Below are 18977 nucleotides of genomic sequence, written 5' to 3'. Positions count from 1 at the left end.
ACAGACACACTACAAACACATACATCCAATACAATTGCATATTTGACTCTCCCCCCCACACACTTTTGTGGTTTCTTAATTTTAGTTTTTTACACTGCATTTTCTACTTTATTCCATTTTTATGATAATCTTCTGTTTTTTTCAATAATATTTTTAACTGCTTGTTTTAAGTTAATCCTACAAATGAACTTACTTGCATACCTATATTTTTCAAATATTCAACAAATTTTCCCCAGTACTACAGAATACAGAAGCTTGTCCACCTGACTACACTAACCCAACCCCACTCCATTTTCTAACTACCAGTAGAATAGTTATTCTGTTCTTCCTTCTTTAAAAGTGCATGTGGTGTTGTTGCTGTTTTTTTGTGTGTGTGTGATTCCTCAGATTCTGCAGGAATATTGGATTCCACTTTTCAGGTTATATGTCCCTAGACGCTTGGAACAGAGCTATACCTCTGATGCAAGAGCCTCAATCCTCTTTGTACCCTTGCTTATGTTCCCTTCATACGGTTGGTTCATAAACTAGGGATTAGCTAGTTACGTTCTGGAAAATACTGGAGCCTGCTCTACTTTCACAGTTCTGAGCATGTGCAAGAGCATGAGATTGCAACACTCATTCTCTCCTGGAGTAGATAAGTTTAGACCACCTGCCACATGGCCTTGTTCCAACTTTCTTGCGGAAAATAAGTTGTGGCTCTGCTTGAGATGGGTGTTTTCTCTTGGAGCGGTTGGAACTTCCTGGGAGCATCACAACCTGTGCTTTCTCAAGGAGCTGTAAGGCTAGTGGCAGTTTGGTATCTTTGGATAGAGAAGGAAATATTCACATGGCATTGGGCAGAGCTGCCACAGTACCTGCTATGTACTTAATAAACAGTTGCTGTCTCCACCCAGGGTTCATCAGCTTCTCAGTCCTGGAGGAAGTGACTGTGTATTATCACAAGATGATCTGAGGGAGTACCTGCCCTTTTAAAAACAGCACAACACTGCAGTGTTTGTTTTTAATGTGAAGGTTTGCTGTTGCAGTTCTTTAAGCAGCTTTAAAACAGAAATTTGTTCACCATTACCTAAATACCCTGTGAAACAGTATTCAGAACTTCTCCAGGCCAGTACTGGCCTGCTTCAGTTTCAGAAGCAGTCAAAGTCTGTTCTCCTTAGCAATACTCTCCCTTGTTCTGGTCTCCTCCCCCTTTTCTACTTCTCTTCAGGAGGCTACACTTCCTGATAGGTTCCTTGTATCATAAATCACGTGTAACCTCTCTCCATGCTTAATCCAGAGTGATTCTGCTGCACACTTCCACATGCAGTACAAACATGCACAGGCAACGTCTCACACTAGGTTTGTAGTTCTGGGCATTCTCCACTCTTGCAAGGCAAAACCTGCAAGGAAAGGAATGCTTCCACCCTGTTGCAGTGCAATACGGGCAGTCTGTCTAGGAACCATGGATCAGGGAAGAGAGAGACTCAGGGTGCTTATTACTTTCAGGTTTGTGTGAAGAAGGCTCTTATTCCTTGGACTAGATGTGTGGGATATTTGGTGATCCAGAAGCACTATTCCTTTTTCTAAACTGCTTCCAGAAGTATAACTTTGCTTGGTGAGGTGGGGTTATACCTCCTTCCAAGGTATTTGACAATTGCTTCTGCTGGAAACAGGATGCCAGACTGGTTAGGCTACTGTTTGCATCCACCATGAGTCAATTAAATATATAAGTGTAATTATGAGTCACAATCCTCAGGAAAAATAGCTGCAGGTTCAGCACTGGAGCAGAATGGAGCAGGGTGAGCATTGTATGTACATAGTTTAGGGCTGTGGTGGATCCCAAGGCTGAAAGGTCATGAGACAGGGGAGTTAAAACATGCTGAACACAAAGTTGGGCTTCTTACTCCTCAGAGGTACATGGTCTTCTCTACTCAGAGGCCTGACAGTGGAGATTTCCCCACATGCTTAAAAGGCACATGATACATGTGGCAAAATACTCACCAAGGAATTGGTCTTGGCACACTAGTTGTCTGGTTATAACCAGGTGTTAAAAAAACATCAATGAAAATGATTCTTCCATTGGCTTGCTTTATTATGAGCTTCACTCTTTCTCTCACCAACTTGCTTCCTTCCCTGTAGAAATGCTGACAGTTGTCCATCATGAAGGTATGATTGTGAAGCTAGAATGGATGGGTGAACCTCGGTCAGCTTAGAATTAGAGCCTGCCTCTATTGCCGTATAGTTTGTTACTTGATTTCTGGACACAATGTCTTCTTGAGGTGGGAAGTGTCAGGAAATGGTTGGGTCTTTATTTGCATCTTGACTGTTCCCATCTGTTGTTGGCAGAGAATCAAGGAAGGGAGTGTTATTGACCGGATCCAAGTCATCAATGTGGGGGACATGATCGAGTCTATCAATGGACAGAGTCTTATCGGCTGCCGGCATTATGAGGTCGCCAAAATGCTCAAGGACCTGCCCAAAGGCCGCACTTTCACACTGAAGCTTACTGAGCCTCGGAAGGCTTTTGGTAAGTGTATTCTGCACACTCTGAATTGCTGGGAAGTATGGGGGGGGGGAGATAAAAATACATCATTCAAGAAATGGGGAGTTGGCAGCCTGCTGTTTCTCAAAGCAACCGTAGCTGAACTTTATTTTCACAAGACTAGAGGTAATTGAGGTGGCTTTTGCCCTCTTTTAGACTCTGCCCTTCTGGTTACTGATAGGAGATTCAGTTAGTCCTGGGGGCATGTTTCCCATTACAAGCCAATCCACAAGTTAAAGGGGAGGTAAAACTAGGGACTCCATAATTGCTGGAGGAAAATCTGTGCCTTCCCTTGCTTGAGGACAGCAATTTCTTTGACTACCTCTCAGTTATAATAACCTGGGGCGGGACATCTTTTTTGCTCAAGGGCCGCAACATTCCCTCTTGACCAACCCTCTGTACACCAGCCATGGGCATCACCATCCCACAGACTGTTGCATGTAATCTTCCATGCATGCAGTGCTCAAGCAAAATGTCAAGGGTACTTCAGCTAACCTGTTGATGTCTTACTTTACAATAAGGTGGCAGGTGCAGATTAGGCATAGAAAATGAAGGTGCAAGCTAATATCTGGCTTTGCCCTCAGTATTGCATCAAGTTAGAAAGAATTTGATTACCTTTGTACTGGAGCTTTAAAGCCAATTTCCATATCAGATTCCCAGCCAAAAGTAAGGGTATATCTGACTTCGTTTTCAAGAGCACAGCATGAATAACATTTGTACACTTTAACTAATGACACAGACTTGTCTTTTGGCTTTCCCTGTGGCAATCAATGATTCTTTCAGTGGCATACATTCCAAACACTTTCTTCAGGAACTCACACATTGGAGTAGGAAACAGGATCTAAGTTTCTACGATGCACACGTTTAAGAGTAGAAAATTCATCAAAAAGAACCTCTGGTTTCTGTGCACCTTTTATAGGCAGGTTTATAGACTCTTCCTCTAAGGAAGAAGTGTTTTAATACTTGGCAACCACCTGGTGTAATAGGAGAAGGTTGACAAAGGGTGTGTTTGAATTCTCTGCTTGCAGGAGGCTGGTTTCCTGTTAGCTTCTAAACTGAACTTTGAGCAAAACATGGTTTACATTTTGCTCATGACATGCAAGACAAAATTGTAAGTTTTGCACCCAATACAGACACACAGAGAAGTTTCCATGATGTGTATGAGCCTAGCTGAGGGAAACACAGAACCTTTCTTCTATTCAAAATGCAGTTTGTTTGTGTCAAAGAATTAGCGAAGAGGATGGGCTCTGTTTCAGTTGGGAGCAGACTCACCTGAGCTTAGAATTAAGGGACGTTTGCCCTCTTGCAGTGTGTGCTATTTTTGAAGGTGTACTCTATGTCTGTCTTCAACTTCCTGAGGACCTTTTTAAAAGAAAAAAGGGATAAAAGCAATTTTCTATTTCTTATGGATGGGTGGCTATTCTCAATAATGTGTGGATCACACCTGCTGAAATCTAAATCAAGATAGGTAGCAGAATAAGATTTTGAGTAGCTGGAGAGGACTTTGATGCCCTGCCTCCTCCTCCTCCTCCTCTTCTCTCTTCTCTCTTCCTCCCCTTCCCATCCCCTGCCACTCCAAATGACTATCAAATCCAGAATACATTGTGCAAGATTGCATTATTTATACAGCCCATTTTTCTTGCCACAGAATTTAAATTGTGTGCGTGCAGAATTATTTTTCAAGTGCTGTGAGTGTATACAGCCCAGAAAATAAGATTATTTATTTAATATATTTTTATTAAATTTTCAAATTTTGCATTTCAAATTAAACATCTTTTATTATACCATACATTCATTGACCTCTCTCTCCTTCCAAGGGTCATTTAACTTATCCACCATTCCTGCATATTTTGATCTATGCCTCTAATTCTATTTTCCTATCTTACATTATTTCAATAGATATTATACTGTTGAATTTACTTTAATACTGCCAGTGTTTTCAACTGTGCACAATTGTTTTCAATATACTTTGACAAAAATTTTCCACTCCTATTTAAATACCTGTTCTTCTTGCTCCCTTATTCTACTTATTAGACCTGCTAACTCCATATTCTATCATCATAAATTGCTAGTCCTCCTTGCTAAGGACCTCCCTCACTTTCCATTTTTGGGCTAGCAAAATCCGAGCCACTGTTGTTACATATATACGGCAAAATAATTTTTTCCTGACTCTTGGAAACCTCTGTCTGAACAATTCCTAAGAGAAATGCTTCTGTTTCAGGGGGGGGGGGGGAGTTGTTTTGAACATTTTTTTCATCTCATTATATATAATTTCCCAATATACTTTTAACTTTTTTGCATGCCCATCACATATGGAAAAAAGGTTCCCTTTACTTCTTTACATTTCCAACACAAATCAGATTTTGCATTATACATCTTAGCCAATCTATTCAGAGTTAAATACCATCTATGGATCATTTTCATATAGTTCTCTTTCAGTGTGTAGCATGCAGTAAATTTCAAATCATTCTTCCAAGTTTCTCCCAGAGGTTTAGTTTTATATTGTACCCTATATCCATTGCCCAATGGGTCATTGACGCTTTAACCACCTCATCTTTTGTTTCCCATTCCAATAATAATTTATACATTTTAGACAGTAGTTTTTCCTTATTCAGCAATAACTCTCTTTCAAACTGTGAGCTTTCGTCCAAAAAGCCATTTTTCTTATTTGATGATACTGTACTGTAACCCAATCAGTAACCTGGCTCTTTACTTCTTCCATTGGTTTCAATCTGGGTTCTCTCCCCGAAAAGTCCAACAAGTCTCAAAAGGACCCCCACTGTCTATCCATATTTACTGTCTTAATTGTAATTGCTTTGGTTGGCGATAACCATAAGGGTGTTTTTCTTTCCAACAAATTTTTACATTTCTCCCAGACTCTATACAAATTTCTCCCAATGACATGGTTCACGAAACTTTTATATATTTTGGCTTTCCCATCCCAGAGACATGCATGCCAGCCAAATTTCATATTGTGAAATAGGATAATGATAAGAAAATAAGTTTATGGCACTGGTTGACAGTTGTGCTGTAGTGCAGCCAACAGATGGCGCTGGTGCTACAGCACCAGCCTTGCACAGTCTTCAGCAGACTGGACATACTATTTTTGTAGAAAGGACTCTTATTCAAATTAGCTGTGGCCTTATGCCCAGGCAGTTGTTAGTAATTGACCTAATTTGCACATTGGTTTCATGAGCATGGTGAAGGTTCAGGCCACAGCTGAGACATAAATTGCACTGATTTTGTATTAACAAAACAAAACATGGGATACTTTTCAGTAAAGTTCTTCAGAAAATGAGTAAGTTTGGGCTTCATATTACTTGCCTCCTTTCATCTTTACTTATCTTGAGCAACTACTGTTTTCAAATATCTCTTCCAACTATATTATTATTTATTAGGCTTATATCTTCACCTCCCTCCCAAAGGAACCCAGGGTGGCAAATGTGTCGGTAGTGGTGGTGTGGTGTAGTGGTTAAGAGCAATAGACTCGTAATCTGGTGAACCGGGTTCGGGTCTCCGCTCCTCCACATGCAGCTGCTGGGTGACCTTGGGCCAGTCACACTTCTTTGAAGTCTCTCAGCCCCACTCACCTCACAGAGTGTTTGTTGTGGGGGAGGAAGGGAAAGGAGAATGTTAGCTGCTTTGAGACTCCTTCGGGTAGTGATAAAGCGGGATATCAAATCCAAACTCCAAACTCTTAAACAATACAGTTAAGAGTTTCTAAAAAATAGTTTAAAACAATCACCTACTCTCGCAGGTCATAATTTCAGGGTTGACACTTTTAGTCATAAAATGCCTGTGTAAAAAGGAACGTTTCTAAAATTCCTCCTGAAAGTTAATAATGAAGGAGGCAGATGCACCTTCCTAGGGAGGGCATTCCACAAATGAGGAACCACCACTGAGAAGGCCCCATTACGAGTCTCTGCCAATCCCCACTGGTGACACTATCGATCGTAGTCGCAATATAGTTGGTAATTGAAGGTGCTTTTTTTAAGGTATGTACTTGGGTCCCAAGCAGTTTAGGGCTTTGAATGCTAGTATGTTAGACCTGGTAGTTCACACACAGCCCCATGGTCCCATCAGGCTTACCAACCCAAGAGCCATGTTCTGCATGAGCTGCAGCCTCCAGATCATCTTCAGGGGCTGCCCCACATAGAGTCAAGCAGTTGGTCACCAGAGCATAGCAGCTTCGTAATAATGGATAGCTGCAGTTTTCTAACAAGCTTGCACAAATGTGGCACAGGAGCTTTGTTAAGCACCTGCACCATATAATTTACATTGTGGTTGACGGAGTTTTCACATGTGCAGTTCTGGGATTTGGAATGTGCTGGCAAAACCTGGATATACGTTTACTTTAAAATCTCTCTCACATGCATTAACAAAATATATACTGCACACAAGTAACTTCACTATTGGGAGAAACCCTCGTTTGAAATTGTGGTGCTGCAGTCTTCTCTCGCCAGCAGAGGTCAGGGTGACACCAGCTCAATAGCATTCTCTACCCTGAGCCAAATCTCTGCTGGGTCGAAGAAACTCTTTTTACACATCCTCTTCCTAGGCAGGCAGAGAGAGTGGCTCTTGCCATTTAGTAAGGTGGAATAGCTAGCTTTGGGAGAGCAGAACTGGTATCTGAATGGAGCAGCAATTTTTCTCAGTGTTGGCTCAAGTGAGCGCAGAGTGGGGTGGGCTTCCCTTCTCTATCCAGAAGCCTTGCTAGGTCTCTTAGAGGAGGGATCCTGCACTTAGTCAGTATAAGATGGGAAGGTTATCCATGGTGGGGTGGGAGAAGCAGGGTAGTCATAAGTGACCCAGAGGAGAACTGAGGAAGTGAGAGGTATGTGGAACAAAACTTGGGGCTGGACTTCCCTGACCCTTGAGAGAAGATGGGCAGGAAGCTCCATGCTGAATACACAAAGCTCAGTTTTTCATTTTATCTCCTGCATGGCGAAGACTCCTGCTCCTAACAACTGTGTTCTGGGTAGGATCCAGCTCCCTTTTGGTCAGAGCCTTGTGCTGTCATTATATTCCTTTGTGGCTTGTGCATTAGGCTGGTTGCCATACAGGATGTCTTTGAATCCTGGTACTAAGTAACCTCCCTGCGCCTGTAGTGTTCTACTTAGCAGAGAGAGCCTAAGATCACATTGCTGGGTAATAACCGCACCTTGGAGTTCTGTGTCTGCGGTGCATCCGCTATGCTTAATGCTTCTTCGTGTTACCCAGAATAAGTCACGAGCAGTTCCAGTTTCTAAATGCATTGCAACCCCTGCTGTGTTTGCAGCACAGCTTATCCATCATTTCAGTCTGCCTCTGCCACTGCAAGTTTCTTCCTCCTTGAGTGACTCACCAGACAGTTCTGGGAAGGATGATTTTCCACTTTCCAAGTTATTCCTTCCTTGGCTGTGGCTGTTGTGTGTGTGTTTGTTCTTCACTTTCATCTCCTCTGCTGGATTAATATTTGTTAGTGCTTCAGGAATGGTCACACTGATTCCCTCGTCCCCATCATGCAACACTTGGATGTGAATGATGTTCTTTGCTAAGCTGGCTGGCCAGCGGGGGGGTGAGGAGAAGAAACACAGAGAAAGAGAGAAACAGAATTAGCACTTTTCCAGTAGAACAATTTTTCCTGTTAATTTTTGGAACCACCAAGTCATCCCAAAATGGGGCTCCATTTATTGCCTAGACACTGGATCATTTTGCAAGCAACCAATGTTGCTTTTTAACCTGCACAGGTATTTCACAGGTTAGGAGAGCTGAGCTGTGGAATGATTCATTGGTTCCAGAAACAGGGCTTTTGCTTTTGGGATTTGCCAGTGAGACAGCAACTTGGAACCATAGCGAACAAACCGGTTCTTCCCAGTAAGTCTTGGTGCAAGCCGATACTTGCATAGTTCCTAAAAGAGCTTCATTTGAATGTCTGTTAGCCCCTCGTCTCAGTCTGCCTTAGGACAGTGACATTTTATTTTCCTCTTCTTTCTTGCTTTGTTGACCATTTAGATGAAGAGTTTATGGAGAACTAGAAAATTTGACTGCTATCTTGTGATACTTTGCTTGGCCTAATAAAGGTATTGCCTTAATAAGGATTTTGGAATTTTTCTTCAGTACAGCATTGCTACCTATACTTCTTCGGAGAGGGATATCAGTTACCATTTGAACTCATTTTGTTCTCTGCCTTCACATAACTGTATGAGTTAGGGCATAAACTCTTTGACAACCAGCCACATGTCCGGAAAATATATATTTTACAATAATAACACCAAAGTATTTTTGCTGCAGATAATAAATCGGCAGCAAAGTTACTGTCAAGATGGCCTAATAGTATGAATAAGCTCCAGCAAAATTTCATATCCTGACATCTTTATAACTTTCCCCCTAATACTTCTGGGATCTACTTGTTTTGAATTTAATGTTGTAAGAGAAATAAACAGGCCACTGACTAGCATTTTGATGTAAAAATAAAATGGCCATTAAAAAAATTATCCAGGTGCCAATTCTTGATGCAGTCGAATGTGTTAGCTGGACCCTTGGTTATGGGTTGGTCTACATTGCGGAATTTTTCATTTCTTTACCAATATGTGGGACTATACGGTCCTCATGGGCCCACCCTGAAGCAGAGGTCTCTTTCCCAGAAATCCACAAGTGTTCTTTCCACTCATGCCGTAAACCGATTTGAGCTATTGCCTGCTAACTGCCAGGTTCCATCCTTGAACACTTTCATCAATCTCACATCACATATTTGTTTAGACATTGACCCTTTATGTTGGAGCAATGAAAGAATCTCCTGGAGCACCACTTCCCTTGCTCTTTATCTTTCTAGTTGGTCTTTTTGGTAAAGGCCAATGACTGCAGTCCTCCTGCTATAACAGAGATATGATGGAGGGGGCACTGCTAGAATTGTCCCTAGGCGAATAAAATTGGGGTTCAGGGTGAACAGCCTTAGTCTTGGAAAATCAATACTTTCTTTCCATGCCCTCGTTCTGTGTGTGCACTTTGGTCCTACTGTTTTTCTGTTCCTTTTCATTGGCATTTTAGCTGGCTGGTTAATGCACAGTCTACATTGATGGGCTCCTCTGAATTGCTGTGTGTGTGTCCCCACCCCTTTCAGATTAGCTATTTCACTGGCTCTCCTTGCTCTTCAGAACGAAGGTGATGAAAAAGTTGTTGACGTCTGGACACCTAGCCAAGTCAAAAGGCAGGGGCCAGCCAAGAATACTATGAGGCTTTGTCGCCCAGTTAGGGTTGTATCATTCCTTGGAATGTCCCCACAATGGAGCTGAAAGGGCAGAGGCAGGAAACCTACAAAGAACAGGGCCAGGAACATCTGGGGATAGTACCCAGCTTCTGGCCAAACACATGTCCCTGCCAGACCAGATAGAACAACCGAGCATTTTATGTGTACTGCTTCTGTCTATGCATTCCCAGCTCCGCCGTAGGGAGCTGTAAGCAGACTCTCAGCAGTTGAGGAGGCCCATGTAGGGTCTGTGTATAACCTCATGCTGGCTGCATGAAGCAGTGGAATTGGACCTGAGTGAATGTTGTTTTTCCCTATTTTGTGTGTGTATGTGTTAGAAACTGTTGCTTGTAAATTATGGATAGGAGAGCAGTCTGTGTAAATCCTTTGCCCTTTGCTTCTTAACTGAGAGCACCTCTTCTCTGCGGCCAAGTGTACTCCTCAGGAAGGGAATGCAAAGCAAGAGCTGCTGCAGCAGAGAAAAACTCATTCTCATGTCTATCCCCACGTGAAAGCCAGTGGGGCAGTTTGGAGACCACAGCTCCTGTGCAAGTCCGCCCTAGCATCATAAAACGCAGGGAGGCAGGATATAGAGAGGTCCCATTGGTAGGTCTGCATCCTGGTCTTTCCTACAGGCAGCATGTCGGTTCTCAAAGTTGGTGTTCAAGGTTAGCCTTGCCAGCTATTGTCTGTCGCGTGGCTCTTTAATTGTGCCATATGTTCGAGCTCAGTCCAATGTCTAAGGCCAGTCTGCCGCCAAGATTACAGCCTTTTCTGATCTTAAACCTGGCACAGCCGCAGCCCATAATGTGCTAATTTGCACTTGGAGGATAGTGGAATGCTGGAGGGATCTGAGGGTGGGTGTGCTGGAGGCTTGGAGGAGCCAGGCAGCTGCTGCTGGGGATGGTGCCAGGATGTCGTGAGCAGGCAGTTGTTTTTCTCTGGATTACTGAACTCTGCAAACCCCAGCTTGCTGGACATGGGGCTCCTCTGTCCTTGTTAACTAGAGAGTGGTTGCCTAGATTGTACAATTTGTACCATGCCTCCTTGCAGCTCTGACATTGGGATTATGTGATAAGGCATAGGAGAAGGCTGACTTCACTGATGGCAGGGGCAGAGTGCAGAGTATTGGGTTCCTCTTCTTGCAGTTTGCCAATTGATCTGTAGAGCCTATTCCCAGTGAACATGTCTGTCAATACAATCAAGAAGTGTAGTTTCAGAAAAGCACTGTTAATCTGTCTTGCCAGTGCTGTCGCCACCTTAGGGTGGCCAGGCTTAGGGTAGCCATGTGGAGCCAAGGCCGCTGGAGATGAGGCACCTCAGGAAAATACGTATCAGCCATCTGGCGTTACATGTCTTTAACTGCCCCTGGAGAAAACTCTGGTTATAATTACAGACAACACCACAACTGTGTGCACATAAACAAGGAAGGAGCACATGTGTGTGTTGTGGAACAACCTGGCAGGTCCTTGGGAGCAGTGTATTGAAGCACCGGATGAATCACGTCAGTGTGACACGAGCACGAAGTGTGCTGATGTATGTGGCAAAAAGGGAGGAGTTACTTTCTTGAAGAGAAGAATACTGGCCTGTGCAATCTTCCTCTAGTTTTAGAGAAGGATCTCAGTTTGGTGGTAGACCACAAGATTTGCATGCTTGGGCATCTCCAATGAGGGCTGGGAAGGACCCTTGTTTGCAGCCTTGGAGAACCTCCTCTCAGTCAGCCTAGATCATGGTGAAGAACCAGCAGCCTGCAATGCAGATGTTTCCAGCAAAGTCTTTGTGACCACATAGGGGTTTGTGATATTTGAGGAGTTGGTAAGAATGGCTCATTCTGCCTTGCCCATTTATGGCATTTGCCCCCTTGTGTGGCCATTAGGAAGAAAAAGTCCCATGAACACAAATTGGATCTTTTTATAAGCCAAATTCCTATACAAGGGAAGAGAGAGAAGCATGGAGTGGAGATGGCTCAGGAGGGAGATCTACATGACTGAGTATGACTGATCAAAAGTAGGTTTGGCTTTGGCTCTGCCAACATTTGGCTTTGGAATGCAGCCCCACAAGATCACCCAAAGGCTGGCTGTACAGCCTTTGACCTTAAAAAGGCTCCTTGCTCATGGTGTGGACACTTCTGAGCTAGATGGACCAACCTGCTGCCATCTGTATGTTTTGAGCTGCAGCTCCTATGGCATGAGCCCTGGCCAGTGGTCAGGGATTATGGGAATTGTAGTCCAAAACATGGAGAGCACCTGTTTAGGGAAGGCTGCCATAGAATGCTGGCCTGGCCTCTCATCCAAATCAGGAATTCCTCTACCTGTCTGGCTGATAGAAGAATGACTGCACAATCTCTCATTATGAATGTAGGCAATTATAGTGAACTATAGAAAACCTAAGTTGTTCCTTTATAAATGAAGAGCTAGGAGCATGTAGAAGAGGTGCTAAGCTATTGCTCCAGAGCTGCCTCTCACTGCCTCTTTTGGAATCTCTATTTCTTACCTGTTAAGTGTCTGAGTTACTGCAATGAAAGTATATGTTGCAATGGCTTCTCACGTCAATAACAAAAGCATTTCTTTCTCCTCTGGCAATTAAGTAAAGTTTTCTATAGAAGTGACTGTTGAAGCCTGTCCTCCAGTTGGAAAGACCCGCTCTAGCCTGGAACATGAATGTAGTCCTCATTAAATTAATGGGAGACACTCACACCCTGCTGCCCAAAGCTTGGCCATTTCTTCTTGATTATGCTTATGCAGAAGCATGTGACCACTCTTGTGCGCGCATCTGCCTTAAAAGCTGGCAGACTAATCGTCATGACAAAGGAAGTCAATGCCTCATCCCAGCGACATTCCTAGCATATTGTGTTCTTCCATTCTTAGCCAGGGCTTTAACCTGCCAGTTACTTTTCCAGGACCACACACTGGACTGGAGGCTGCCTCCCACCAATTAGTTGTGTTGGGCATCTGACTTCAGAGAACAAAGCAAATTTGAAAGCCTCAGCACTTGTTTTAATTCCTTTCTCAAAGCTGCCCCCGTGTCATTGCACACACTTCTGTTATGACAGAGATTTTAAGCAATGATTTGAACTAATATGAAGTGATTTTTAGTTCCTTTGGGCAGGAAATCTGCGTGGACTTTTGAGCTTATTCAACTAGGCCAGTGTATACCCACAGAATATACAGGGGGGAAATAGCTTGGCAGACGTTTTCCATTTCTAAGCACTACATTCCTGCTGATAGACTCAGATCATATGCTGGGTTTGGGAGGGTATCGCTGCGGTTCTGTATTCTTTTGCACCATTCATCACCCTTTCATTAATTGGTTGTGAAAAAGAGTAGTACTTCCATTTCATGAAAGCCTTCCCCAACCTATTGCCCTCCAGATGTCTTGGACAAAATTCCCTATTTTCCCCAGCCAGTTTAGTTGGCTAATCCTATTAAGTGCTCCATTAAAGAACCGATACTTTCCATGTCCCTCCATAAAGTGCCCTGTGTTAATGTCATCAGATCAACACATCTGCCATAGATCCTCTGTTCATGTAGTTCAACACAATGTTCTGTAGGCAAAAATGCAAAGTGAGATAAAATATTATCTTATGCATTTCTACTGTAAACTATACAGAAAGGGCCTGCTATATGCAGTGGCCTTCCTGTTACTGCTTGTAAGTGGCGAGAGTGCTTTGGATAATGTTGCTGATTTAAGGAAAAGGCTCCTACGGCTACAGTCTGCTTGGAGGTTAGAGAATAAGTTTACAAGCGGTATGAAGGAAGAAAGCATCCAGATCAGGGAAGAAAGCATCCAGATCAGCAACAGGCCAGATAGTTGCAGCTGTGTAAAGAACTGTTCAGTCAGCCAAACCTTATCAGGTACTCGATGAACCACCACAAACCAGTGATGGCAACAGGGGCCCAAAGCAATTGCAGAAGTCGGGAAATGGCAAGGAGATTAGGACATTGTGGCTGATGGTTTCACCACCCTCAGGCACTGTTCAGAGGAAGTGAGCAAAGACTGCTTTCTCAAGCTTGCAGAATTTGTACAAAACCTTGGCAGAGGTAAAATACTGGCGGGGAAAGAAATGCCCATCCTGTTTGTACTGCGGTTGGATGCACAGGGTGGGAGCCACCTAGCAGGTCCCATCAGCAGAAGCCCTGTGCTAGGACTTCAGCTTGCGCAGAGGGGCTTTCCCCTCTCTTCTCCCTGCATAGCCTCTTCAGGTGGCTTGAGAAGGAGGTCAGGAGAACCCCCCAGAACTGTGTGTAGGGGGAGGAGAGGAGGGACTCATTCCACTTGCCAGCTGTGATGCTTGTGCCAATGGAATGATCAGTTCAGGCAGTGCTGAATTCTTCCACAGTGTCCACTGCAGGCTGCTGAGGGACTGGAGCTGAGGGTGTGTGAGAGAAAGACAGGTGACCGCCTTGCGGTTTTCCTTCCCATGTTTCCAGGTATAATGTGAAGAGAATAGTCTGTATTTTGGATTAGGAGCTCACAGATCTCCTCGTAGGAACTTGTAGAACTTATGCCCCTCTGCCTGCTGCTGCCCTGCAATCCCCATCAGCCATGGCCAGTGTGAGCAGTGGTCAGGGATAGGGATCGGTGAGAGTTGTAATCCGTCAACCTCTGGAAAGCTATAGGTCCCTGCCCCTGCCATAGGCAGTATGTTCAACAATAACCTGAAAGCGTGGAAAGGTCCACTTGACACACTGGTACAAACCCTGAATTAACTGCTCTTCTGTTACATGTGAAATGGCCCTCTGCATCTCCTCTGCCCAACATAGCTCTGTTATCACTATCTTGTTTTTGATTATGCTTACCTTGTTGGGGTAGAGTTCTTGTAAGTTTGCTCCCCCTGCTCCTGTTCTTGCCCTGCATCTCCCCCTTGGTGTTGACACAGCTGGCTTCTTCCAACATCACTCTTTCTATTCTTGCCTTTAGAAAGAATGTCTAATTCAGACTGTCCTGCAGTGCTAGACTTTACCCCCCTCCACTTCCGCTTTCCCTTTTCCTCTATCTGGGAACTCGGTGCTGCAGAGGCGTTGACCCCTTGGCAAGCCATGGATCTAACAGGACTAATTCCCTCTCCCTAGGGACTTTAATTGATTCTTCGGCTGAACTTAACAGTGCCTTGAGAGGCACGTAGACTCAGAAGGTGCAGTTCTGGCAAGGGCTATGGAAATATGACATCTGCAGGCATGGGAGCTGCTGCTGAGAAGATGTCTTTTTTGTTTTATTTGAGCATTGGGATGTGAGAAGGAAATGGGCCTGATGTGTTTTGGGTGTATATATATATATATATATATATATATATATATATATATAGTCTTCAGCTACGTAGAATGGCATTTCCTAAGCTTGTTTCACAGTGGTCTGCTTACCATCACTCCCATGTTAGCTTCCACTGTGGAAAGATTGTCCTCACCATTGCTATTGCCTACACCATTTCTTGAATGTCTCTCTCAATCTCTGCCCTTTCTTTCTCAATCTCTGCCCCACACATCATATCCTCCCCAGTTCCACTGACATCCCGCTTACCTATCTGTGCACTTGGCATACTAAAATGTGTTTCTTCCTAGAGTTCTCCTTTTGAATTATTGCCCTCACCCAACTATTGCTTTTTAAAGTCGTATCATTCTTGTACTTTGACAAACAGTCACTGATACTGGCTGGGTGTCACTTGCTTGGAATTGGACTTGAGCGAAATGGTCTTCTCTAGATATGCCAACGGCTTCATGACCGCTTCACAGTGTGTGGTAGTCGTGGAAAACATTTTTGCCTTTTGACTTTGAGCTTGAAGCACTTCTCTGTGAACTTCCCGTACATGCATGGACCTTCACCTCTGTGCTTTGGCATGTGACTGCAAACCGCCTTAAATGTGGGTCAGTAGTAACATGCTGAAAACTGTGTGTTTCTTTTTCATGCTTCTTTTTCATGCAGTCACTGTGTGTGGAAAACATTCTGTTGGGCTTGTTTCTAAGCTGGGACCACCAGTGTGCAGACTCTGCAAAAAAGCTCACCTGGCTTTTTTCTTGCTCTGTTCCAGATATGATCAGTCAGCGGTCTGCAGGAGGCAAACACAGCGGGAGCGCTCAGCTTGGCACAGGAAGGGGCACCCTGCGGCTTCGGGCCAAAGGACCAGCCACTGTGGAGGAACAGGTGTGTGTTCAGCAAGCCCAGAAATGTAGAGCAGAAGGATGGGCAGCTCTGCTCTGCTCCACTTTTCCCCAAGACTGGTTTAGAGCAGGTGTCCACAAATTCACCCCCCCCCCTGATGAGAGGCATGCCCAGCAGCATATTTTCCCCTGCCCCATAGCTCTTCCTTGTGGCATGGTTTTAGAGGACGGGGGAGAAGGAGCAGCCATCTCTCCTGTTTCTCTCATCTCCTTCTTCCTGCTTCTCCTTCAAGTTATTGTGCAGACCAGAGAAGTAAAGGGGTGTTATGACGGTATTGGTGGTAAGAGGGATAGTCCAGCTGATACACGCAGCCCTCGGTTGGTATTCTTCCTCACAGCCTTCATGTGTCTTCTGAAGACATGGAGCCACACGTGGTCCCCGGATAACCAGCTCTAGAGTCTCCCACTCTCCAATCTCTACCAAAATTCTTCAGCCACATTGCAGCCATTTTCTTCTGCATTAGACCCATTGGCTCTGTCAGCTAGTAGCTGTAGCCAAGCCGCAGCTGCCACCCCTCAAGTTAATAGAGAGGAAAACAGACATTGTCGCTGCTTCAGTCGTTGTGTTCTTCCTCTTCACAGCCATCTGCATTTGAGGAAAAGGCCATTGAGAAGGTTGATGATCTTTTGGAGAGTTACATGGGCATCCGTGACACAGAGCTAGGTGAGTTGCTGCTACTTTCCTCTTTTAATCTGGAAGTAAACCACCCAAAGCAAACTAGTTAAGAGACTGGAGCCTCCCTGTAGATGCTGGCATCTCCCCTTGATTGGCACACCTTTCCAATGCTGGAATGGGAGCCAATGTGAAGCTCTCCCCGTGCCTCTGTCTCAGTTGTTGTGTTGGCTTGTGAGCTGTTTGGGGTGTGGAGGAGATGCTCACCTCTGGCTTTCTTTCCTTCCCCCGCATAGCTGCTACCATGGTGGAGCTGGGAAAGGACAAACGGAATCCTGACGAATTTGCTGAGTCCCTGGACGAGCAGCTGGGGGACTTTGCCTTCCCCGACGAGTTTGTCTTCGACGTCTGGGGAGCGATTGGCGACGCCAAAGTTGGGCGCTACTAGGACTCTGCGCCCTCTGCTGGACTCTGCAGGCAGGACTACTAGGCAGGCCACTGGTGGGCCTGGCACACCACTGTGCCCTCACTTCGATGCTGGGCCACACCTGCCTCCTTTCCCTAGGGGCTGGAGAGGCCCTCGAGCAATAAGTCACCTGCATTAATGACTGGAGTGTAATGTGAATGGGGGCCAGAATCACTGCTGCTGACCACCTCCTTGTGCATGAGGCTCCCTCAGACCTGAACACAGTCTGCTAGGAGTCCCTTGCTGCCAGTTCTTGGCTTCTGCCGCTCTGCTCATACAGTTTGCTGTTCTCAGGGAGCTGCAGCTGCTCCTTGCTGGTTTCCAGGCCTATCCTTGAACGAGGATATGCAGGCATCCTGATAGGCAGTTAGTCTGGGGGAATCTCGCATCAGGCGACGGATGGGGCTGGGGTGAGCTCGGATGGGTTTGGACAGCCCTGACACAACCATTTGGGTGGGTGGGTGGGTGGGCAGGTGCGGCAAAAGCTCCTCACTGTGCATATCTGCTCTGGGTAGGCTAAGAGGGTACACACACGCATCCCTCTTTTCCAGCATGAACATCCGCTGCTGGTCCAGCTCCAATCCATTTTGGTACAATATGCACTGGGAAGCTGCTTCTCTTGCTGCGGGTGGACCTCATTTCATAGCTGTTCTCTCTTGCTTGATCCTCGTAGCTTGGCTTTGGGTAGTATATGCAAGAGAGGCACTCAGAAATCAGAGAGCATCAGATTACAAGGTAAAAAAAAACTGGTGGAGGAAATAAAGTCCCCGACCCCAATCTTGTTTCCTAGAGAGATCCTTCGCTAGGCAGTCCTTCCAGCTGAGTTTCGGCTGCTGGTCCTACCCTGCCTAACAAAGCCTGCCTCTGCTTCCCGGCCCCATCGTCAGCTGTTGAACTTGAATCCATTTTGAGCGGCAGTCTCAAGCTTCCTTTGGTTGGGCATGGCTGAGAACAGCTGGCAGCAGAGACTCAAGGCTGTATAGCCAGCCACTCCCTCTCCCCCTGAATGGACCTGGCTTGTCCTGCCTCCAGCCACTTCCCCAGAGCGAAGCGTGGTTTCAAGGCCCACCTCCTCTTTAACCACCACCCTCCACCTGCAGCTGAGCTTCTTGCCCCCAGTCACTCACACTGTGTGGATAGTACAAAGGTGGTCGTCCCAAGTGTCTCACTGGTGATGAGCCATTGCTGAGCCTGTCACACCAGTGGCATTCCCCCATCCCAATTACTGCTGGGAATATTCCCTTACTGGACTGGTTCTGGGGAACTCCTCTGCTCAGGGTGGTGCTGCTTGGCACTGGGGATGTTCCCAGAGGGCAGCAAAACCACAAGCAGCAACAGCAGCAGCTTCTCCTTGCGGTCTGGGTTTGGGCATGTCCTTGTCGAGATCTGTCTTTGACTAATCTGTCCAACCTTGTCATACTGACCTACCTCCCAGGGTGGCCCAGTTAATAATGCCTGAAAAGCTGCCTCTGTTAAATTATTGATATTCTCTCACTGACACTACACGCACGCGCGCACACACCCAAATGTTGGGCCTCTTCCCTGTACTGTATCCCAATACTGTAGTTCAGGCACTGTCTGGTCACCCTAGGAGCCATGAAGGCCCCCTCCCTCTTCAATCACACCTCACAGCCCCAGTCCACCTACTGTATCTCTTTAAGACACTAACCCCAAGTAGGATGTGGAGCCTAGTTGCCCTCGGGACCCACACCTCATGCTCAGAGTGGGTGAGGTTTCTGCCAAGCCTTGCCTTCCTGTGCCCTGGCACCGGAAGCCTTGTGGGTAGACCAGGCACCATATTCTCCTTGGGCATATTTTTGTATTCTATGTGTAAAGCATCTTTAAGATAAAAATATATTGACATTACTAAATTGCTTTTTGCCTGCATGTGTGCTTAAGGGGCGTGTTGTGGGGAGGGGAGGTGCAGAGTGCCCACAAGTGGAGTTCCGGCTTATCCCATCTCTTGGCCGACACGGACAAAAATTAAAACTTCC

At 45.4% G+C, this 18977-nt stretch overlaps 1 protein-coding gene across 3 annotated transcripts in view; it reads left to right on the top strand.

Moving 5' to 3' along the window:
• The window catches only part of GIPC1 (GIPC PDZ domain containing family member 1), a 29726-nt gene extending 10872 nt beyond the window's left edge, over nucleotides 1-18854 (top strand). For all 3 annotated transcript variants that reach the window (XM_081185044.1, XM_081185042.1, XM_081185043.1), the window contains 4 exons: nucleotides 2326-2506; nucleotides 15775-15887; nucleotides 16487-16568; nucleotides 16814-18854. In XM_081185044.1, the coding sequence (XP_081041170.1) occupies nucleotides 2326-2506; nucleotides 15775-15887; nucleotides 16487-16568; nucleotides 16814-16965 (528 nt within the window). In that variant the 3' untranslated portion in view covers nucleotides 16966-18854. The remainder of the gene's footprint in view (nucleotides 1-2325; nucleotides 2507-15774; nucleotides 15888-16486; nucleotides 16569-16813) is intronic.
• The last annotated feature ends 123 nt before the right edge of the window (nucleotides 18855-18977 follow it).

Source organism: Podarcis bocagei (assembly GCF_964188305.1).
Source record: "Podarcis bocagei genome assembly, chromosome: 2".
Classification (NCBI taxonomy): Eukaryota; Metazoa; Chordata; class Lepidosauria; order Squamata; family Lacertidae; genus Podarcis; species Podarcis bocagei.
The sequence above is the reverse complement of the archived record's forward strand: the minus strand, read 5'-3'. Positions and strand labels throughout refer to the sequence as shown.